The sequence below is a fragment of the Empidonax traillii genome, unplaced genomic scaffold (genome assembly GCF_003031625.1).
Source record: "Empidonax traillii isolate 1590-97213 ecotype Southwest subspecies unplaced genomic scaffold, ASM303162v1 scaffold159:size1039807, whole genome shotgun sequence".
NCBI lineage: Eukaryota > Metazoa > Chordata > Aves > Passeriformes > Tyrannidae > Empidonax > Empidonax traillii.
This window is the reverse complement of record NW_020955352.1, coordinates 644,195-668,046: the sequence shown is the minus strand read 5'-3', so window position 1 is coordinate 668,046 and position 23,852 is coordinate 644,195. Positions and strand designations below refer to the sequence as shown.

General features: G+C 48.0%; 1 protein-coding gene across 1 annotated transcript; it reads right to left on the bottom strand.

Moving 5' to 3' along the window:
* Positions 1-396: 396 nt before the first annotated feature.
* Positions 397-23,461, bottom strand: SREBF2 (sterol regulatory element binding transcription factor 2). The gene is made up of 19 exons (XM_027885009.1): positions 23,289-23,461; positions 18,545-18,937; positions 17,479-17,660; positions 16,159-16,299; positions 14,214-14,435; positions 12,978-13,092; positions 12,603-12,784; positions 11,642-11,834; positions 10,530-10,711; positions 9,578-9,851; positions 8,438-8,607; positions 8,056-8,224; positions 7,370-7,490; positions 5,739-5,848; positions 4,300-4,432; positions 3,608-3,776; positions 2,261-2,446; positions 1,351-1,462; positions 397-907 (listed from the first exon to the last, which is right to left on the bottom strand). The coding sequence occupies exons 1-19, from the start codon at positions 23,368-23,370 to the stop codon at positions 687-689; spliced, it is 3,357 nt and encodes a 1,118-aa protein (XP_027740810.1). The 5' UTR covers positions 23,371-23,461; the 3' UTR covers positions 397-686.
* Positions 23,462-23,852: the final 391 nt, after the last annotated feature.

The following is a 23,852-nucleotide window of genomic DNA, read 5'->3' as shown; positions in this document are numbered from 1 at the left end:
ATGTTTTTGTAAAGCCACAAACACTCCTATAAAAAAACCTGTATAAAAACTGTAGAGAAATTTGTTGGGCAGTACTGGCCCCGAGTGATACTCCCAGAGCACCTAGGTAAGTTGGGTATAGGGGGCTTCAGTTTCCTGACACACAACTCAAGGGAAGTTGGTGCCTTCCCCTCTCTTTTGGGAACATCCTCAAGCCCCAGCAGCCCTGTGGGACAAGGCTTGAGCAGACCCTCTGCCCTCCCCAAAGACTTCTTTCTGCAGAGGTGTTTGGGAAGGGAACAAAATACCCCTGAGGACAGACATAGGATGGGTCACTTCTCTACGCCTTGGGCTTGTGAGCTTCTCCCCAAACCAGGAATGGGGAATCAGTGTCAGGAAGGGGGAATCAGTGTCAGGAATGGGGAATCAGTGTCAGGACAGAGCTTCCCAAGAGCCCCAGGCAAGGTGACAAAAACCACAACTAGACAGATTCCTGCTGCAGTGCCTGAGAACAAGAAAGGAAGCTAATAAAGCTAAACCTGGGGCAAGTTTAGAAAAAAAATAAAACAAAACCAAAACCCTCCCTCCCACCCCATCAAGATCCCACCAGCACAGCCTTAATCTAGCACTTTTTTTAAGCTCCAGAAGGGAAGTCCAGGCTGATGGTCAACCAGGCTGTCTTTGTGCAAGGCGGCCCCATGACAGCACTACGAGGCAGCAATGGCTGTGCCCCCGCTCAGCTTGACAATCATCTGCTGGCAGTCATTGCAGGAGCGCTTGTCCCCCACTTTCTCCAGGGTGCGGGCGGCCTCAGCCAGCAGGACAGCTCGCTGGCCCGGGGAGGAGAGGAAGGAGAGGGGGAGATGGCGGCAGGCCAACAGGATGGCCGTGGCTCTCTCCCTTTGGCCCGGCAATGTGTCCAGTTCACCTACATGCAAACAGGAGAGAGAGAAAGCTCACAACAGAACTACCACCTGCATGACAAAACCCCACCATGCAGGCCCTCAACCGGTACCAGTGAGCACAGGCATCTCTGGTTGGCAACCCCCGGCTAAGCCAAGAGTGAGGGCCACCCTGAGGACCCCCAAGGAGCTCCTTTAGGCTAGCAGAGTAGAACAGTCTCAGTTGCACAAAGGCAAATGTTTTCTAGTCTGTTCACCGACACCTCCAGCCCAGGGCTGGCAGCTCACATTAGTCAGCTTGTAGAGAGCATGGCAGAAGCATCGCCCTGAGCCACAGACTGATGGGAGCTCATTATCCTGACACAGGAGAAGACACTGCAGCGTGCACCTATGCCCCCACACCTTGCCCCAGTGCTGTCCCCTCCCAGCCCCACAGGCAGTGGGTCGCTGCCCAGGCCCCAGGGCTGACCTTGCTTGCTGCTCTGGGGTGTGCGCCGCCTCAGGCTGTGCTCCAGCAGCTGGTGGGTGCGGGTAGGGCTGGCACCTGCCATCAGTCGCACGGTGGCCTCGTGGAGAAAGACCTGGAAGGGAAGGCAGGATGGAAGATGACAGGTGAGGACAACGCTGTGGCTGAACGTGTGTCATTCCTCAGCCGCTGCATTTTGAGAGCAGAGCACTGACACTCTGACAACAACAGAGACCCACTTCTACACTCCTCCCTCATGTTTCCACCTGTCTCTGGGGAATTTGCAGGTCAGGGAAACCGTGAGGAGGGAAGGAACAAAAAAAAAAAAAAAAAAAAAAAAAAAAAAAAAAAAAAAAAAAAAAAAAAAAAAGAAAAAGATTTGACACCTAACTGTGAGCGGCATCCAGAGTTTGGACAAAACCAGGACAACTCTCTTGTTCAAGTATTAGACTATACATCCTGTACTAAGGCTTAAGAGTAGATAAACTGAACAGAAGAGGAAAAATCCCCAGAGAAGCAGCTGGGGCTCTACAGATGCAGAAGGCATCTGACCCTCCAGCTACTCTGCAGAGCCAACACAGCTGAGGAAGCCTCCTTCCACACTCCCCTGAGGGACAGATCCAGTCTGAAGCCACCTTAAGGGACAGGATGTCATGGTATTTGTTTGGCACATCACACGTGCTGATGGTTTTCTATGTAGAACTTAAAGTAGACACTTCCCCACGTACACTGAACACCCACGGGAACCTCCCCCATCACCCACCAAGAGAAAGTAGGGAGGTTGCTGGCGGCAGAGCATCCCACCCCAAGTGTCCAAACCCCTCAAGCCCACATACACCTATATGTTTCCGTGGCTTCCCTTCAACGCCTGGGGGGGCTATAGCTAAGGTGGAGCGGGCAAGAGAGGCATCACCTTGCGGTAGGCGGGTCTGAAGCTGTGGGCCAGCTTGCGCAGGCTGCCGAGGTCGCGCTGGAAGCCCGTCAGCTCAGGGGCTGAGGCGTGGTAGGTCTCACCCAGTGCCTGGCTGGCATTCGCCTGCTTCTGCCACAGGCTGGTGCGGAGTGAGAGCAGCAAGTCACAGGCCAGCAGCTGGATCATCTGCAAAAGCCAGGGTGCCCAAGCACACACACTTAGTAACACGTACCATTAGGCGAGGAACAAACTACATGGCTGCTGACATGGCCCACAGGAAGGCAGCCACAGCACCTCCTGCCCACCGGGGGGGCTCCCCAGCCCTCCCCACCGTGTCACCCCACCACAATGCACCAAAGGGAGCAGGACTTTGCTGTGTGTCCAAGCAGGATGTCTCAATCGAGTGGTCAAGACAGCATGTGCCAAGGGGATATTGTGCCAATGTTATACGTCCTTGCCAGCACCTTCTGCTGGGATCAATGCTAACGAGTCCAAACGGATCCCATGGGAACACAGCCTTCTCCAAAGGCTTTCCCACCCAAACGGCAATGCTAACTATGGGAAACAGCAAAGACAGCCTTGCTACCTGCAGAGAAAAGAGGCAGTCTTAGCACAGCCCATGGCAAGCTGCCCAAACCCCTTTTCTCCATCTGCTGCTGCCCCCTAGCACCGCTCACGGCTCTGGGAGGGCTCTGCCCATGCTGCCGGAGAGTGCCTCTGTACTGCACTGCAGAAACATTGCACAGTCACTGCCACAACATGCAATGCAACTACAATGCACTACAGCTGCCACCCAGGAGCAACGGAGGGGACCAGAAACACGTCCCGTACACCACAGAGGGAAGCTCCAGCTTTAGGTAAACCTGGAAAGAAGAGAAACAAGCCCCACACAAACTCAAGTAGCACAGCAGTCACACTTCTGTGGTAGAGGGTTCAAACACTTCTAAGTGCTGCCTGAGACAGAGCAGACTCAGCTTAGTGAGGTCCTGCTTTACAGGTGTCAGCAACTTGACCTGGAAGACAGAGATGAATACTTTCCATATATCCTGGGCCAAATTTAAACTGGTCAAAGCACCAGAAAGGGATGACAGCTACTGGTACGAGAGGAGCGAGAGCTGAGACCATGCCCAGGGAGATGACGCTATATTTGCAGCTCTGCTCCCCCATACAGCAGAAGCAGAACAATTTCAATACCCTTTGCAAGGAAAGAGAATACATCTCCTCTCTACTCCCATGATACACAGGATGGATGGATGGAGAACACAGAGGGGAAGTAGCACACCTACAGCAAGACCAATCTTACAACCCCAACAGACCATGTGTTATCCCAGGGCTTATAGCTCTTACATTGCTGAGGACTGTGCTAGAGATGCTGCTGCTCATGTTGAGGCTGTTCCATAGGTGACTGCTGGCCCTCTCACAGTGACCCAGGGAGTTCTGCTGTCCATCTGCCTTCCCAGACAGCGAGGCCTGCATGGCTTTACACATGTGGAAGGTGGCTTTCACCAGGGCATTCCTGAAAGACAAAGAGCACGCTGCTTTCAAGCAGTACCAAGTCATGCTGTCACAGCATCAGCTTTCACTCGTCCATCTTCAAGAGCAGAGATATCATCATTCCTTAGACAGAAAAGATGGCAATGGTTCCTCACCTACAAAGACTGTACAGAGAAATGCAAGAAAAGAGAGGAAGCTGGCAAAGATGCTGTGGTGCAAAAGAACAGAGATGCTGAAACCAGCCTTGCCATTAGCATGTCAGTTTTGTGGTTTGACTTCGGAAGGTGGGAGGGCTGTGCAATTTGAACAAATCCAAAAGACATCCCTAAAGAAGCACCTTTGATCCTTCCAGTCCACAGCTCTAATATCAGTCTGCAAGCCTTGACCTACACACGAACTGCTGAGCACACTAGCACTCGCAGAGCACAAGGGACATGCAGCTCCAGAGCACAGGTAGGTGTTAATCCTACAGGACAGCATGAAGAGAAAGAGTCATCCCTGTTTAGAAGGAGCAGTGGTTTGGAAAGCGCACAAGGCCTACGCACTCTGACATCTCCAGGGATTTCGGCATGCGTTCCACTTCTGCAAAATGTGACCTCACAGCTGCATCGTCCCCCCGGAGCCAACCAATTGCCATTGCTACCGCTGCTGACCACCATCGGCACACCATGTCAGGACCTGCAAAACAAAATCATGAGCTGCAGCCAAGAAGAGGACACCTGGCTCCCTCCCTCTTGGAGAAGCAGGCAGGTATCATGTGCCCTTGCCAGTGCCTTCCACTGGGATCGATGCTAATGAGCCCAAACTGATCCCATGGGAACGCAGCCATCCATGTGAATGCTGAAATGTGCTGCAGGAACACAAAGGAACTTGGCAGCAGGCAAACACCCTACGTCTGACTGCAAGCAGAGTTTGGGATGGCCCATTTGTATCTTGTCAACAAGAATTTAGCTTGTCAACTTGTCTAGAAATCTGTTGACTTCCTTCCTGACAACAATCTCCCCTCACCACCCCAAATTAACAACAACTCCACTCATATATACCAAGCTTTGGTACTAATCACCATCAAGATAGTAAACCAAGCTCCCTATATTATTTCCTCTATTAATTAACATCCTCTCAAAATCTTCCCAAAGCCTATCCAGGGCCAAAGGACATATTCTCTGCTATTCTGACCTGCTTTTCAATTCCATGACACTATTGATCCAAATATAGACTTCCCTTTATACCAAAAAATAATCCCTAAAAAAAAGAATTATCTAGTTTTCCTTCTATTTTTGCTCTACACATTTTAGGTACAGCACAATTAGTCTGTGTCTAAAGCTGCACCAGCATCCTGGTGAGCTGCCAGGTGCTGTCTGTACCAAGCAAGACAAATGCTCCAGCAGCCTGCTACCAGTTCAGCCCAGATGAGCACATGTCTCAGAGAAATTCTACAGCCCTTCTTGTCCCATTAAATATAATGGGACCAAGGGACCAAACCAAGCACCTCCCACAGTATATGCCCGGAGCTTGCCTGCAGCAGAGGCTGCAGGTCTCTGGAGATTGAGGAATACACCTGACAGCCATTGTGAAAGTAAGGGCAACATGGTTCAATAGGTAATTAAGTGGAAAAAAAACCTTCTTGTACCTCAACTGCAACATTGCTATGTTTGTTTATTTGCTCCATCCTTCCTCTTGCTTTGCTTTGCCAGGAGCAAGCCCTCAGGTGAGGGCACAAGGTTCTGCTTGGAAATAAAATATTGCCCAACAGTACAAATAACAGCAGTCCCACCTGGGCACTCAGCATTACAACACACAGCCAAATTTACAAGCCTTCTTAATCACACTCTTCCAGTCTGAGTGTACCACACTGGTACGCAATCAAGCCTCACTCCACGGACTGCATTTCTCCCTGCCTGGGGTTTGAGGGATGGTAGGGAGAGGGAACCAATATTAGCAGTAGCTCCTGCAGTGGGGAGAACTTCAGTTCTGCCAGACTTACCCAGAGCAGACTTGAGTACAGAATTGCTGGCAAAGGGCGGGGCTCCACTTCCCATGGAGTCCAAGAAAGAGTTGAGCAATTTCAGGTACTCCATGGCACCCGAGAACTCACTGAAACAAGAAGCAAGGCAGACCTCAGCTATGCTCTCAAACAAGAGATGCCAAGGTATTACTCACTGGTCACAAGGCATATTTAAACAGTGCCACCTCATTAAGCCCACAGAAAGTTCAAGCTCTACAAGTAACACAGCACTGCTGGACTGGAGAGACCACCCCGTAAGTGGAAGCGCACAGCACAATGTTCCGCAAAGGGCAGCCTCACCTCCTCCTGCAAGGAGACCAGTGCAGAACTAGATTCAACCCCAAGAGTCTCACCTCAACCACAGACCTATGTTACAAGTTGATTACAGACTCCTTTTCAACCACTGCCTCCAAAAGAGGCCAAACTACACTTCTGTGACTGCATATTTGCATATATGCAAATAGGTACGACTGGAAATGACATGTTCATAGCAATGGTCAGAGAAAGTAGCATATGCAGCAACAACCTAATTTCCTGGGACAGGTTAGAGATGAAGAACTTGAGCTTCCACCCCTAGAGGGGGACAAAAAGGCTTGCTGTATTACTAAAGCTAGTCCTTCCCATGAGGAGACAAGACTTAGATAAGCACAGTGACAATCCACATCCCTTATACAAATGCTGCTATGTTCTCTCATCAACAGCAGCATTGGATCACAATCATTTGTAATGTGCAAGCAATTACACCAAACTGCTGCTCATTCTCTACTAGGAAACAGACAGGAGAATGAAAAAAAAACCCAAAGCGAAATGTACAACATTTTCCCTACACAGGTAGGGAACTGGGCTATCTTTCCATCTGAGGCTTTTACCTACACTTTCTGTGGACAGGATCCTTACACAGCTTCCTATGTATTTACGTAGCATTTGCCTGGCACTAGCATATCTGGAGACCAGCTAGAAATAGTACCGAATTATTAGCAAAGGGTGGGTTCTGCCTCCCATGGAGTCCAAGAGAAAGTTGGTTTAGTACAAAAAACTGCTGTATTTTCCACCTATTCTCCCCTTTCATTTGGTCACAGAGTTTAGAGGCAATGACAATTTCAGCCATCATCATCTTTCCTCCTCTTGCCATGCATCTGTTTGATTCTTCACTGCTGGTAAATATGGCACTTCAGTCAGGAGAACACTCTTAGATAAGGTAGCAAGCTGGTGGGGTTCACACTCTGACATGCCAGACTTTTATGCTCTAAAAGCCCTGGACATACATCCTGGTCTACAGAAGAGGTAGGTGCCCACTAATTTCAGTGCTCCTGAACATTAAACTTTGTCACAGCAGAGAAAAGTCATCCATTCAGTTGAAGAATCAACCAGCACTATGTCAGCTAACACCGAAAATCCCCAGCACACCCGGGTTCCCCCTGCCTTCAGAGGTTTTGATAACAAAGAGGCAGAGCTGACTCTTGTAACAAGGTGCAGTGGCCAGACTTCAAGTTGTCACACCAAGCCTTTAACAAGGACTAACCACCCAGAGCGCTCAGTCAGTGGTCACGAGTTCTGCCCCAGAGTCTGCTGCTGCAGTCAGCAGCCCCCAATGTGCCACTTATACTCACCACGACTCCTCCTCCTCTTGACCCGCTGTTTCTCTGCTAGTCTGAGGCTTCACGAGGGAATCCACCGCTCGCTCTAGCAGGTTCTCACAGAATGCCTGATGGACTTGTGCAATAGGATCCGCTAGAGAAGGATCAAACCAAACCATTTCACTTGCATACAGCCATAGACACCTCTCAATACAACCAAAAAGAAGAATCAAATGTAGGAGCAAGAGGAAAAGCAGTAAAGGGAAATTCCTGAGTAATTAATGCAGTGATTTCTAAAGACTAAGTTTTCTAGGGCTTTTTATCCCTTTAACCCACTTATAAAGTTGCAGCCTTCGGCCAAACATTGCTCTGACATTATAGCCACTCAGCAAAACAGTGAGAACACTGCTCCGTGGAGGATAAACCTTGGTAACCCTAAAGTCACCCCCCAGACATCTGGGGCCACATCCAGGTTGTGTTCCAGCATATAAAGAGGACAACACAGTGCAGTATACAAAGGGAAGAAAGTCAGCTCCTACAGGCTGAAGAGACAACTCTCAGCTCCACACCCTCTCTGGCCCATCAAAACCACAAGCAGGGCGGACATATAAAGACACTCTCTCAAACACAACACCCGCTTTTGTCCCAGATAAAAGAGTGGAGAGATTGCCAGGCTCAAAGTGCTGGGAGGCCACACAGTCAGGACAAGCAGCTCTCACCAGGGTTCCTTTGGGTGCAGTACAAGCTCTCCTTTGCAGCCGACTTCACCGTCCAGCTTCGTTCCACAAAAAATTTCTGTCCCAGGGGGTGGCACAGCCAACGCAATGAGTCAGGAATGGCACTGCGCTCTGAGCTGCACAGGCTTTGAGCCTGGCTTAGAAAGTAGCTCTGTGGAAAGGAGAGGCTGACTGAGAACAGCATCCAGGGAAGAGTCGCACCACCGAGGACAAAGATCATATCATAATTACAGCTCATATCATAACTGCAAGTCATATTATAATTGTACTGATAGCAGATGTCCTGAGCTACAGCAATGCCAGTTTCCTGGCTTTCCTAGAGCTCTTCTTGGAGGTTTGATGGGAGAGGAGAAGACCAACTCACCGCTAGGAAGCCAAGCTTGCCTCCACAGCGGGTTTTCAAGCCAACCGCAGCAGTCAGGTGGATTTCTGCCATTGTGCTGGGTGGGATCTTTTCTTCTGCACACTCAGCCAGATTCACAGCACACAAAGCCATGTGCAATCCCGAGTAAGCTGAGCTGGAGGGAAGTTTACCTGTGCCAGGAAGAGGAAGAAAAAGTGTGACCTTTTAATCTGTAGTACCAGCTACTAAATACTACCATAATTTGTAAGGCTACTATCCTAAAGAAACGACAAGAACCTGTTGATATGAGAAGCCTGCAACATCATATGCCAACTTTGTATTCGGAAAACAGAACAACCGTAACGGAGCCTTCCCTCCACAGATATTAAAGACTGGCATCCGTGGCCTCACTTCCACAAGAAAGCTCTGTATAGCTAAGCCAATTAGGATAAAATCATCAGCAAATTTTACCTCACTGTATTCATCATTATCTTAAAACTGAACTCCTTTGCAGTCCACACCTATACCTACACAGATAATATTTAAGAACAAGTACACCATGCCCTGGTGTCATGGTGACAATTCACAAAGAATGATTACGCAAAAGGAAGTTTAGCTTGGATTTCTGCTCTGCTAGGAGCCTACTGACATTACAAATTGCTTTGCCGAGGAAATAGCAAAAACAACCATTTGCAAGGAACATTCAAACACTTCCTCAGTGCATGTGCACACACCCAGGATTCCAAAACACATCAACACCAAATGGTAACCTAAACTGTACACAGCTTCAGAAATTTCAATTCTTCCAGCAATTAACCGCAGCCCCTGCTTCCACCTCACATTCCCAAGTGACAGTGATAAAACAAGCCTTTAACAGCAGCAAAAAGTGACTGGACTCAGTCAACTGCTGCTTGGGAACGACTCTCAGCCACCTCTGCAGACTCAGGAATATGTAATTTGAGATACTGCTGTTGCTTCAGCTGTTCTGATGGAGTTTTTTGATTGCATGAATCTGTCCCGTTTTAGTAAGTGGCTCCTAAAATTTGTCAGGCTAATTTCCAACAGCAGCCATCCCAGGAGAGAGACTGTAGTGCTCTCCCTGTATCCTCCAGGAACAGCTTAGTCTCATCATTCAGCAAAATCAGACAGCATATCTCCTACCTGTTATGTGGAGTTGATGGAGCTTGTGATATGCTAGAGCTGCATCCCGAGCGCTGGTCTTGGCCTCATCCTCGAAGCCCGCAGTGGCCTCCCTCGCCCGCCACTGATGAGAAGTCCTCTTCAGCAGCCACCGCACCAGCGCCAGTTTCTGCAGGCTGTAGCGGATCACGTTCCAGGACAGGCTGCAGGCCAAGTCCAGGCGGGAAGCTGGCAGTGCTCGACCAAGTACTGACAGGCAAGTCTGCAGGTTTGACGCAGCTGCAGCAAAATCGCCCTGCAAATAACACAGCAAAAAGTTCAACAACAAAAATCACCATTATAGAAGATGCTTTGGGACCTCCTCAGCACTGGGAGCAAAACAAACTGATGTGTAAGCCAGGACAAGATCTTTAGCAGAGGGACATCATCATAGAGCCAGAAAACATAAGGGCAATTTACATCAGCTTGATGTCTGGCCCTGAACATATCCTTCCACACGCAGTTCTGATCCTGCACTGCCTGTGAGACACATTGGTATTAGGTGAAAGAAGGTCTTCTCAAACAACATGGAACTTTTGGGGTCCCCCTATCAAAAGTCCAATGTTGCCCCAACAATGGAGAGGGCTTCCAAGAGGTTGGAGGATAGCAGACAGAGCAGCACAGCAGAGGCCAGATTCTGGACAAAACCCAAGATATTGCTGCCAAAAACTGATACAAGATGCAGTAGCCAGGAACAAGGACAGAAGTTAGGAACCTCTTCCAATGCTGGCATCTGTGCCTCTCTAACTTAGGTTGAGTGAGGACAGCAATCTGCTCAGGACAACCTAGCAACAGCTTCTCTGAAATCAGACAGGATGGTCCACTCAAGGAAGACCATGCTCTTGCAAGCGCCAACCACCGCCTCACTAGGCAACATTTACCCAAAATCCCATCTAAAAGATGCATTTGATGCAAAACAATGAGTCAACTTTACCCGTGCCAGATCCAGGTCCGCTTGCTTGCGATGCCTCCAGAAGGTGACTGACGACCTTGAGTGTAGCCGGGTCACTGGCTCTCCATGCACAAGTAGCTTTATGAACACGCTCAGTACAATCACTCCATTGACAAGCCACAGGATTAGCGTGGGCATCATCCAACCAAACCAACCAGCTGCATCTACAGCAGACATCCAAAAGGAAAGTTAAAAGCTAATCTGGACACCAAAAGCTTGGCAATATAACGAGCACAGACCCAGGAGGATGTCTTTGCTATGCTTGCCACATGTTTAATCAACTTTTGCAAAGACTGCATTTCAATCAGGAAGCACCTACATCAACAGCTCTTCATCTAAACTCCAAGCCACAACACTTCCAACTAAATGGTTATTTTCAGAAAACTTATGTATAAAAAACTGAATCAGCACTTAGTTTTCCCAGAGTATCTTGTCTTCTGATTTTTCTGTAAGATACACCCACAGATACTCAATACTTCAGTGTCATTTTTTGATCCTAATATAAATTACAAAGCGACACGGAGGAAGCACATTTACCAGTCAGGAAAATGACCTACAGCATCCCCTGTCCTCCCCTATGAATTTTATGGAATAAGTGTATCAAACAAGCCAGTTGCAAGATCCCATAGCAACAGCGTAATAACTTCATTATTAAAGTTAAAAAATCAGTTACCTTAAAAACAAATACAAAGTGAACATGCCTCAAAGACTGGTGAGACCAGGAGGATGCTCCTTACCCTCAACTACTTTAAAGGGTCTATCCTGAAAGCCCAGGCTGCTGGACTACGAACAGGTGCTACCTCAACCTCACCACACTGAGCCATGGTTGCTTTTATTGCAAGAAGAATGCTGGATGTGGATGTGAACTGGAACCAGATCCAAGCTGGCTCTCTTCCCACACCCAGCCCAGCAGTTACTACACTCCCCACCCATTAAACAAAGGTCGTGCAACTCCCTGAACACACAAAACCATCCTACTGAACCTCAGCAACCGTCCAGTTTGTGACCTGCAGCGGTCACAGCTGGTGGTGACCTTTATGGAGACCACATAAGGCTGGACACTTTCTGTGGTCCAAACTATTCTAGTTCATTACCTGACTCAATGGTCAGCATGTTTCTGCCAGAGCTGCGGCGCACCAAGCTGTCAGACTCTGGGGTTCCCCGGATGTCCAGGAGGGATGTCAGCGGATTGAAGGAAAGGCAAAGGAATGTCAGAGCACAGAGGAGTATTCGAGAGCGATCCACCATACCAAGCGCCACAGGAGGAGAGTCGGGCTCATCTTTAACCTTTAAATGCATAGGAATGGAGAAAAAAAGAGAAGAAAACAAACTGCTTACCGTTCTGTACCACAAGAAGCATGTATGCCAAGGGAGGGGTAGGGAAACAGGAGAAACAGAACATGTTTTAAAATTTGCTTTTGAGCTCAACATCAGCAAGAACTCCAGTAAAGCTTTTCACAGCTTAGTAAGATAAGGCTGAGATATTTGAATGCCTTCAACTTCCTCCTGCTACCAGTCATTTCAGTTATGAACTGGATCTTTGATTTAGGCTAAGATTAACCTTTGCTGCCCTTACTTTTTTGAGGATCTCCCAGAAAACCCACTTCTTCTGTGATATCCACAAAACAAACTTGTAAGCCGAAAACAGCTAACAGCTTTCTGTTACTTATGGTTTCATTAACCACAGCTGATGTCATCATCCTTTTCCAAGTTCTCCTGCTTTACTCACTGGACATTCATATCCTGGAAAGTCATGGGCAACTTGGGTCATGAACAAGCACTGTAAGTCCACAAAGACTGTAGAGGGGCTGAAGGATAAGTACAGTTCTTCTTGTAGCTAAGGTAAGGCTCAGGTAAAACAGCTCAGGAAATAGCTGCAATCATTTAAGAAACGATAAAACACACAGATGCACCTTCCTCATCCTTACAAAGGATCTCTAAGCCCTACAGATCTGCTTGCTGGTTCCACTCTTGAAAATAAGGAGATTTTAAATTCTGGCCCTCCTGTATTCCTGAAGTAGAGACCTTAAATTTGAAAACTGAAGTCATAAATACCTTTGCATAATCAAGGAGAGGGCTTCCTGGCTCTGAATCAATGGAATAGGGAGAGAAGCCAGCCTGAGATCCCGAATCAGAGGCTGGAGGAGACATCAGCAGCAAATTCTGGTTGAAGTCATCTATCTTCAGATCTGCATCGTTCTCAACTAGACTGCTTAGGTCAATGCCCTTCAAGAGCTCTGCAAAAATCAGAGTGCATTATGTATGTGTTTTTCCATCCTGAATTCTGTCAGTATCTCTCAGACTGGCTCTGTCACCTGGAGTAACACTGGTCACTATCAATGCAAGTTCAGTCAAGAATAAGAGATTGCAAGATACATTCTACATTCATGCTGGCTGCCTCCCCCCTGCTGCACAGCCTCCACAACTTACTGTTTTTTTGGTTGGCCAACTTCAGAACCATGTTCTCCTGTCGCAGCTTATGGTTGGCCTGCTGTAGGTATTTAATGTAGTCAATGGCTTTTCTCAGGACTCCAGACTTGTGCATCTGCAAGGAATTAAGACATACAAAGAGCAGTTTATATAAAGAGAATTAAAGGGTCACTCCTGCTTGTAGGGATACCACAACCCTTTGTGTCGTGTGGTGATAGAAAAGGGAGTAAAGGACCTCACAGCAGCTGCAAGGACCTAACAGCAGGACACGCTCAGTGGGCAAGGTATCAAACATACACAAGGACTGAGGTCTCTCAGAGATCTTACAAAACAGTACAGTGGAAACAGATTAACATCCAAATTATAAGAGTTCACATCTATGTTTCAGCCAGAAATAGTCCTTTGAAAGTATCATAGTTTGTAAACAAGTGGCTGTCTTCTGCGATAGAACAAGCTGCTGCCTGTTGACCATTGTTCACTGCCTAATTGTGAGAACAGTTCCCTCCTTGCCTCACTGCCTTGGCCATCCCCATGAAAACACTTGCTTCCAGCAGCAGTGGACAAGTTTATCTTGTAAACACAAGCGGAAAGTACTATGAAGCCACTGCACATTACCCGTGTTTTTAACAACATTAAGCTCCCAATTCCACTCAGCAATAGGAGATGACTTCACTAGTGCACTTATTTGTACAGAGATCACAGAAGTATCAAGAATACCACTGCCTGCTCCGCCAGCATGAGGTAAAGCAAATAGGACAACCCTGAACATGGGGTGTAAGAAAGCTTCCAATAATTGAGCAAGTAAGAGTTTTTACTGCTTAATATCTAAAGGAAATAAACTGGAAAGCTCTGCAAACCCTCATCCCTACTGCAGTCACATGGAAAAGGAAACGTACAATAAGCAAGATCTGGTTCGGCAGAGTTACCAAAACATCCATTTGGATATTCTACCTATTTTAAGTTAGACCTAACATAAGAACAAACGCATAAGGTATAGCTTATATTCAAGAAACAGTATCACTAGCATAGTAAAATTAGTATTTTACAGGTGACCCTTCCTGAATACAATTATCAAGCCTTCCATCACTCGAGTGTTTCTCGTTGGTGTTATCCCAATACACGTGTGCACACTACTTACAGCTGCATGTACCCAAATGCTTCATTTGGTAGAGCAACAAGCACCTCTGAAGACAAAGTATTTATTATACCAGATTTGCTCTTATCCCCCATCTTTACCTTGGCATCTGTGCCCATGACAAGGTCCTTCAGCTCAATGATTTTGTCATTTATGGATGACCGGTAACGTTTTTCGATGATGTTGTGAGTTGTTCTCCTCTCTCCTTCTTTAGGTGGTTCAGGCTGCTTGACACCCCCAGGAACTTGTTTGATAGGCACCTTTTCTTGTCCCACCATCACCGGCATTGTGGTCAAAATGGTCCCATTGCTTCCAACGAGGGTCTACAAAGACCACGTGTAACAAGTGTCAAGAGCAATCAGCCAATTTAGATAAGGTTTATGATGGCAAAAAAAAAAAAAAGGAGTAAATGAAAGAATAATCAGGAAAAGTTTGTACAGCTCAGAAAAGATGTGAGATGCCAATTTCCTTCTGTCTTTCTTAGCTGGCACGAGCACTGGCACAGCAACACAGGAAAAATCTGTCACTCTGGCTCCCGCACTAGTCGCTGTGGAATAAGAACATCTTTTGTTCTCCAAGAATATCAACATTTCTGCCAATACTGTGCTCTGTTCATCCACTTAAACAGAGAAATGGACCAAGACTCCTCTTTGTTCCTACAATCCTTACACTCTAAGTGTCCAAATCCACCTTTTCTGTGGACGAATTAAGTCAATAAAACAGCAACAGGCTACACTACTTCCAAACTAGTAATGACAATGTTAGAAAGGACTCTATTATGAAAAAACAAACTTGGTTTGAACAATGCAGTTGATTTGAATTTGATTAAATGAAGAGAAAAAAAATTCATAAGCTACAAAAATGCCTTAAGATGAGGAACTAAGACAATGAGTGCCATATAGCGTCATGAAAAGCTCAGACTTGGACACCAACCTACAGACCATCTACACCAAACTAAAGCAGTATGTACTCAGACATGAAGTATGATGAATCCCATCAGAACAGAGGGGCTTCCAGGACAGCTGGAGTAAAAGAAAGTTTAGACCACTTAATCCAGCAAAGCAAGATTGAGAAAGATACATGCATTCTCTGAAGTACCTCGAGGATTAAGGAAGTGGCTATGGAGAAGAGTTTTTTCTGTCAAAAGACAAATGTAATAATAACTAGCCATGAGAAACTTGAAGAACAGTTTCAACTCTGAAATAGTCTTCTAATTGGGATATCAGAAAAATAATTTCATTTCAAGAACTTAACAAATAAGTGAAATTAAGTCTTAAACTTTTCCTTGGCTAATTCCACCAAATTTCAATGTGTTCAAACATGTCTCAGGTAGACAGAACCATGTAAGCCTCACCTTTGTGTGAAAACATCATCTAAAAGCAAGCACGTTAATTGAAGGTTTCAGCCTGGCTGCTAACAAGCATGTAAGAAGCCTACCATGCTGTTGCAAAAGAAGTCAAAACCTAAGTCTAAGCTCATCTCTCCCAGTAAATATTTGTACAGAGATAGCTTTTCAAAATGTACAAGATTGTAATAAATGTTTCTTTGAGGGCACAAAAGTTTCTCAAAGTGGAGGCCATGAGGCACAGAGGCCATGAAGCACAGTTGCCATCTCCAATGATTATAATAAATCCTCGCCGCAAGCACCCTCTGAAAAGTAGCTTAATTAGTTGTCACATTCAATATACTACTATTAGACACTACTGAGAGGTAAACGAAAGTTCCATAGGTACTCTGAGCAAGTTAGCTTTCAGTTTCAGGTAAAAAAAACAGACAGAGTTTTTAGGTCATATTCCTCTCCTTGTAATACCAGAGAAAGGTAAACAGAAATGTGCCCTTGGTCTTTGCTTACTGGCCATGGGAGGCTGCCAAGCAGTATAATCTGTGTGTTTAGCCTTGGCAGAAACAGGGTATTGCTTGCTCTGGACGTGTCTAGAACAGCCCTCAAAACCCCTTCTGTCTGCATTACTGCAGAATGCTAAAGCTCAAATCTCTTACTTAACAGGAATCAGTGAGGAGAGGGAGGGAAGAACATCCATACAGTACCTGCAGAGCTGTGGTCTGAATGGGAGCAGTGAGTGCTGTCAGTGCTGGGTTCTGTACTGCAGCCATAACAGGATTACCATCTGCTTTCAGGGTTGTCAGGACAAGGGAATCCGTTTTTATGATCTGAGGTTGGACCAGAACCTAGGTTGAAAAGAGTTACAGGTGAAGGGGAGAGCACGCACTTCCCTGCTGATCTCAGTAGCCAGAGGTAAAGCGCTGGCAGAGTTGTAGTTACTTTACAACTCAGTGAATGGCAAAAGAGCAAGGGTGAGTATTTCTTTCCTTGCACTCTGCATCACCTGAACGCTTTTGGTCAGCCCTATTGCAAACTCTGACCATGAGACAGCCTCGACAGCACTGGAGGGAGGGGTGCAGAGGAACCACCAGGACACCAGTTTGCAAATCAGTCACCCGAAGTAAACAAGCACGTAAAAACACAAAAGAGCTGATGGAAAAGCTGCCTTGCGCTCTCCAATTACACCTATAATTAGTTCCCTGTATTAACCGGCTGAGTACTCAGAGTCTAACACAGCTAGGACAGTCTGCTTTGGGAAATACCTATAGCAGCTTCCCCCCTAAAATTTCACCAAAAGGATCTGTACCATAAACATCAAGCAGATCAAAATCAACTGTTAGTTATTTTACCGTAACATAGTTTGCTCTTATTTCTTCCAAATACCTTGCTGATTCTCAGAGAACATGACAGATGGCACAGTACAACTGAACCAGAACAACTTTGTCATACCAAGTCCCCTAGACAAACATTTTTAATATAAAGACACACTGAGTCAAAAAATCTTGTGTATGTTTTAATATAAAATCATGTAACACTGTAGCAGTAAAAAGATTAAAAAAGTGACAGAAGAATTGGAAGAACACATTCCAGTACTGAGCAATCCTTATACATGTGGTAGAGGTGACGGACTTGCAAAAAAGTAGGCAAAAGTCAAAGAAAGCTTGTTCAAGTAAGGTTTCCAATCCGGTTTGGCAGTACCAAGTTCCAAAAATTACTTTAGATCACATTTAGTTAAGCCAGTGTTTTAGTGAAAACAGTTTCTGAACACTGCCCACTACTTGAAGTCACATCACAGCTTGCAACAGGGACTTTCACGCATGGCCTGCATGAAGCAAAATGCTTCTGGGACACAGGCTGGCCAGAAGTACCTCTTACATTTAAAAATGATTGTGCAAAAGCAATCCTAGACAGGATTGCCAGCACTACTAGTTTCGCCTCCTCTCCCTGGCAAGCCAGGAAACCAGACCTGCAAAAGCACTTTCTTCTTCTGCTGGATCCCTGTATCATTCCACACTTTTACTTACCGGAACTTGCTGGACCTGTGGAGCAGCAACTGTCTGGACCGTGGCTGGCGCTAATGTCTGGATGGTGCCATTGGCAGCCTGGGTCAGCACTCGCTGGGCCTGCACGGTCTGCACTTGCTGCTGGATGGTAACTGGTTGAACCTGGGAGGATGTCACCAGGCTCTGGACTTGGGGCTGGAGAACTGAAAAACAGAAAAAACAGTCCAGAGATAGGTCTCCCTTTTGGTGCCTGCAAATGCTTCTAGAATCACTCCTCTTCTTCCCAAAGCTTCTCAGTAGGCAGCATTCATCAAACGCATTCCACATGTCGGGAAGCTTCTCTGGTGCCTCCTGCAAGAGGACACTGCACCTAGAACAGCGATTTTCCAGGAGGCACAGAGGATCACCTAAGAGAAAAAAGCCCTCTGGTCTGATAGCACAGTAGCATTATGCTGTACATCCAACCTGCACTTTCTCATTCCCTGATCTTGGGGGACCAAAGGATCCTATTTTTCACATAAAGAATCAACACTTACTAAAGAGGATCAAGTCAAGTGACATTCCCAAATGAAGAGCCAGTCATCGGTAAATATCCCTACAGGTGACTTTGCTCAATGCAGGTACTGCACTCAAGAGTCTGGTATATAAAATGTGCCTTCATTCCAGATTGCCATGTGGGACAGACTGGATCTGCCCAGTGCACCCATCAGTGGGAGGACAGGGTTGCCAACAACGTTTTAAGACATACTTTTCTCAAGCCTCTCAAGAGTGACAGGGGAGAAGGCCATAACAGAGGAGAACAGCAAGATGACAACTATGGCAAGAGGCCACACAAAAACCACTTAAGATCTCATTTATGACAATTTTTCATGCTCCCTAACTCCAAAGCCACAGAGGCAGGAGAAGGGACACCTCACAGGCAGCATCACAACAAAAGGATCGTTAGGCTTGTCACGGCTTAGGATGTGTCTGGAGTTTGAACACTAGTGCCATTTATTCCGAGTGCACCAGGCACACTCATAGCCTGAGCATCCCAAAATTCTGAACGCACCAGGCCCATCTGTAGCCTGAGCACCGCAAGCGCTACCTTGGAAACTTGTGGCCGCGTTCTGGTAGATGACCGGCTGCTGGATAATCCTGGTCTGGGGAGCAGAGCTGAACGTCGGCGTGATCATGACGGCCTGCTGCTGGAGCTGAGGCTGGAGCGAGGGCCGGGGCTGAAGGAGAGGGGCTGAGCGTGAAGGCGCTGGAGGTGTCGTCTGTGCTGCTTTGACTGGCAGGCTCTGGAGCTGGGGGGACGCGGGCGGTTGCGGAAAGGTTTGGAGCTGCACCTGGCTGTATGACCGCTGCAACTGTGGCTCCAAGGTCCCACTGCTGCTGCCACTGCTGCTGCTGCTGCCGCCCTGGAAGGTGCTGCACAAGGGATCCGAAAACAGATCTGGAAAGTCTCCTGCTTGGTTACTGACAAACTGCAGCATCTCTGTAAAACAGAAGAAAATTAGTTCAACACTATTTTATTGCCCACATACTTTGATACTTGCCAGTGCATCAGGACAGGAATGATGGGGTGTACGCATAGAAGGGAGCTCTAGGTCCTTCAAAACTTTCAGAGAACACATCTCACTAATCTAACACCTCCAGAGAGAGACCAAGAGGTGGTCAGTAGCACACCACTGCTGCTGCTGTTCAGGGGGAGAAGCAGGACTCTCCTACACCACTTTCCCAGACGACAAGATGCAAGCACAGACTAGAACGTAAAGCCATCTCCAATATTTAGCTAAAATACTGCTCTTGTTCCATCACTCCTTCAGTCTAAACCTTGCAGAAGGAAGAAACTAACCACCTGAACAATTCCATCGCTAACCACTCTCCCATACAACTTTTAAGGAGCTTTCATCCCTCCTGCCCCAATAAGAATTTACAAAATGAAGAAACAGGATAAGAATTCACCTTAACTTTCTTTTAGTTACAAGGATACAAGAACCTGGGGAAAAAACACTAAAGGAAACAACACTTTGCAAAACTGTAGCAGAAATCCATGTATGTGTTTAAAATACCAGAACGACTTTTTCCTGCTGGTTTTCTTCCTGCAATCACTGCACAGCAGGTTCTCTCCATCCCACCTTCTCCAGGATTTTATCAGTCCACATCAAGAGGCTCCTACTGCAATGCTATGGCTCTTCTCTACAGAGGAGAAAATTTCACAACAACCAAGAGCTCATTGTTCATAAGCAGAGCTTCCTCTTCCACACATCTAATCCACTTTAATCCAATTATGCACCTTAAGCTACCTGAATGCTTTCCCAGATCTGTGCGCAGGTAGTGGCACGAGGAGTCAGACATCCTACCCCACCCCAGCATCTGTCCATGCTGCACTGGCTTTTCCACAGTTTTCTGAAAGTCCTATTTATTTTTTTCTGGAAGTGGGGAAAAAAGGGAGGGAACCCACAAACCTAAGAAAGAGTTTATAAGAAAATAATAAATAAGAGTTTAGGAAGCAGAAAATAGACTTCTGACTTATAGGAAAAAATGTGGTAAAGGGCTACTTACACCAGGCCCTTTCTCATCCACAAATGCAAAGGATGTTGCTGCTGTGGTTTATGAAGCGGGTTTGAAGCAGTAAAGTTTTCACAAGAAGTTCCTATGGAGGCTGTCCCAGCAATAAGGTGGCTATTAATTTGCCTCTCCAAAATGCCACCCACACATTATCCAATTAATTTGTCTGACACTCCTTTGGCTGAAACAGAGCAAAGGGATGGATCCTCCTCCAAGCTTCTTGCTCCCTCAGCACAGGTTTCGACATATTTCTATGATACTATTACTCTTTCCTTCCAGCAGCAATCCCTCCACGCCCTGACACACACTGAAGCACCGACCATGACCACTTCTCTTAAGAACTCAAGTCTGTTGGATGGAGGAGCCTGGGAGGCGATGTGTCCTCCTGACCTATTCACGACCTGACACTTAAGCGGGGACGCACAGTTCCCATGGCATGAGGCAGCAGCCACGTTCAGGGACCAGCTGGACCAAATCCTTGTCTCTACTTTTCACTACATGAATTTTTTTTTTCCACGCATTCCCTCAGTTGGCTTTAATAAAACATTACCAGAGCAAGGAGGGCTGTTTCAAGATTAACACTTGTGCACAACATCTAGACAGATATTAAACAGCTCCAACCGACTGCAGCTAAGACTATCCCAAATAAACCTCAACATGATAAAAAACTACTTCTCCAACTCTTCATTTGATGGTACTGCTATTTCACTATCAGACAGCACTACTGCAACTGGGGGATAAACATAAATCGCATGAGATTTTAGTAAATTCCAGCATAAGAACCAAATTTCAACCACTGAGTTTTAAAGAATGTTGTGTTCAATGCAGTAGATTTAACATCTTATTAAAAGAATTATTCCTGCTCTCACAAGTTAAACTATGTCTTTATTACAGACTTAACTTGGGGTAAATACAAAAAGTCTAAAGATTTATTTTAAAGAATTAAGACTATGAGGGGAATCAAACCCACCTCTTTTAAAGGGCCCAAGAACTTTTCTAGTAACAACACACAAAAAACATAAAGCAGGAGAAACAGCCAACATCCAAAATCTAAACCTCTGCCTTTTAAAACACCTTCAGTGTCTACACTCACTGTGAGAAACCTCAGGTGCTTCTGAAGGACCAAGCATCAGTGATAAACCCAGTGTCATCAGAGCACTGGCACCCTCTGTGCTGGAGAGGTCTCGGCCCCCAAAGCAGGGTGATACGTTACTGCAGAAACTATCCTGGCCCAGCCCAAGGCTAAAAAATGTCAACAAGATATTACGAAACCAAGCCCACCAAGGGCTTCTGTTGCTTTCATTAGCCCAGGGACTGAATACCTGGCAGAAATGCAAGGGCTGGGCTTCAGCTGCCTCTTCCGGGCAGTGGCTCAGCTCTCCAGCACACAGGCTGCTCTTCCTCACACTCCTGGAGATGCTGTGCTTCGAGAAATGGAAAGCAGCAGAGATTCCAACCTCAACAGAAATAACCCCTCTGCTCTGAACCCTGACATGCTTCACATCCTAACCAACTCAGACCTCATGCGCCGGTGTTACCCAGCAGTGTCCTGCCAAGAGGAAGGTGCCCATGGTTGGTGGAGGAGTTTGTGCTGGGGTGGGAGGCAGAGCCTTCAGGCTCAGCACTTGGACCCCCTGACCACCCTTGCTATGACCCCAGTGCGTGGGGATAGTCCTAGAGCAGTTGGCACATCTACCACAGAAAATCAAAATCCACACAACTGGAAGTGAGGGGTCTCTCAGCCCTGAATGGGAGAGGTACATCAACAAGATGACTTGAAAACCAAATGAAAATCCTTGCAAAGTTTTCAAACCCTGAGACAAATCCATGTTGGAGTACAAAAAAAGCAAGACTGTCATACACCCTCCCCCCCCCCCTTCCCCCAGGAAAATCCACCCCTGGAGCTGGGGAGGAAAGCGAAGCTTGTTTTCCTAAGTTACTCATCACTCTGAATCACACCTCCTCGGGCACACCTCAGTTCAGAGCCATCTCTGGGTTCATCAATTCGCCTCTGTTTCTCTATGCAACCTGAGAAGTTATTACATGGTGCTTAAACAAGAGCAAACACCAACTTCAATGAGCACCATCAAACTTTATGACCAATAACTAAGCCCCTTGCACATTCATAACGTATATTCTTCTTTCATATATGACAGAGGAAATAAGGGGTATAAATTTTGCCCCGAGCTACACTGCAAATCGATGTCAATTAGAAATCTAAAAGCACTGGTATCATTTTATCTCCCCGCGGCTAAACAAGGATGCTTTGGACACTCCCGCCCCCAAAGCTGAGCTCCGATTGCGATTACAGCCCAGCACAGCAGTGAACTGAGCCAGGACCCTGTCTCTAGCCTACAGCAGAAACCGCACCGAGAAATGACACTTTAAACAGGTTTTCAGGAGCTGCTTGGTATCACCAAAAAATATATATATAATAGCGTCACACGCAGGCGCTTCGTTTTGCTGCATTTCGGTAGAAAACAGCGATTTTCTCACGGGTCTTAGCTGTGCCAGTGACGTGGTGAAGTTTTAGGACGACAGGGAAATAAGGGAAATTTAAGCAGTTAGAGCTGTTTCGGTGCCAGAGGGCTTGGAGGCTCAGCCTCCCACAGACACTAGTCGTGGCACAGCTCCGGCCATCGTTTAGCACCTACTTTGAGAGAGCCGCGAGGAAACACGAGTGGGACGGGGGCTGCGCCGTTTGCCCCGCGGGTCTGCGGCAGGAGCAGAGGGACACGACAAGAACTTTCTCCGACCCTTTCCCGGGCCGACCACGGGTGGGAGGACCCCCACGTCCACACCGGCTCCTTGAGGCTACCACATCTGTCCCGCCTGCCTCAGGCGCGGCTCAGCCCCACAGAAGTCTCCCAGAAGCACTCCCCAGGCAGGGCCGGCCGTGGGCTGCCCGCGCCACGAGGGGACACACGCGTGGCCGCTCGCCAGGCGAGCGCTGCCCGGCGGGACGCGCCCCGCACCCCCGCCTGTCCCCACGCGGGACGAGGGATCCCCGCTCGCACGGGAAGCCTGTCCGGCGTGGGAAGCGCACCCCACGCAGAGGGGTCAAGCCAGGGTGGCCACCCTGCGCTCCCACTCCGCGCTCGGGGGGGGACACCCCACGCAGCGCGATCCAAGAACCACCCCACCCACGCGTCCTGTCCCCCGGGCGGCACCGGCAGCCCGGGGCCCGCGGGAAGACACGAGCGCTACCCCCCACAACGCGTGGGGAGCCCACGGGCGCCGCTCCCACCACCCCCGCCCCTTCCCGCGGCGCCCACCGTCGATGTCGCCCAGGGTGAGCTCGTCGCCCAGCTCGGTCAGGGTCTCCATGCTCTCGGCGGCCAGCTCGCCGCCCTCCATGGCGCAGGGCCCGCCGCCGCCGCCCCGGGCGCTCAGGCGGCCGCTGCTGTCGCTGCCAGCGGGCGCCGCCGACCCCGCGCCATCTTGGGCCGCCCCGGCGGCCCCGCCCCCGCGGCCCCGGCGCGCGCGCCCCCCGCGGTTTGTTGTCAATGAGACCAGGTCGGAGCCGGCCAATGGGCGGGCGCGGCGGCGCGTGGTGTGATGGCGCGTCAGCGATCAGCAGCTGCGATTAGCATGGACCGCCCCGCCCCCTCATCCGAATATTCATGAGGGGGGCGGGGCTCCGCCGGGCACGGCGGACGCGCGTGGGAGCGATGACATCGCCTGCTCGTCTTCTGCTCACGTGGAACACCGCTGGGGCAAGGCTCGTACCCCGGGCTCCCCGCCAGGCTCAACGGCGCAAAGGCCAGGTGGAAGGCGGCGGTGGGGAAAGGATGGGGTTTGTTCTTCCCTCCGCAGCTCCCACGGACCCTCACCTCCCT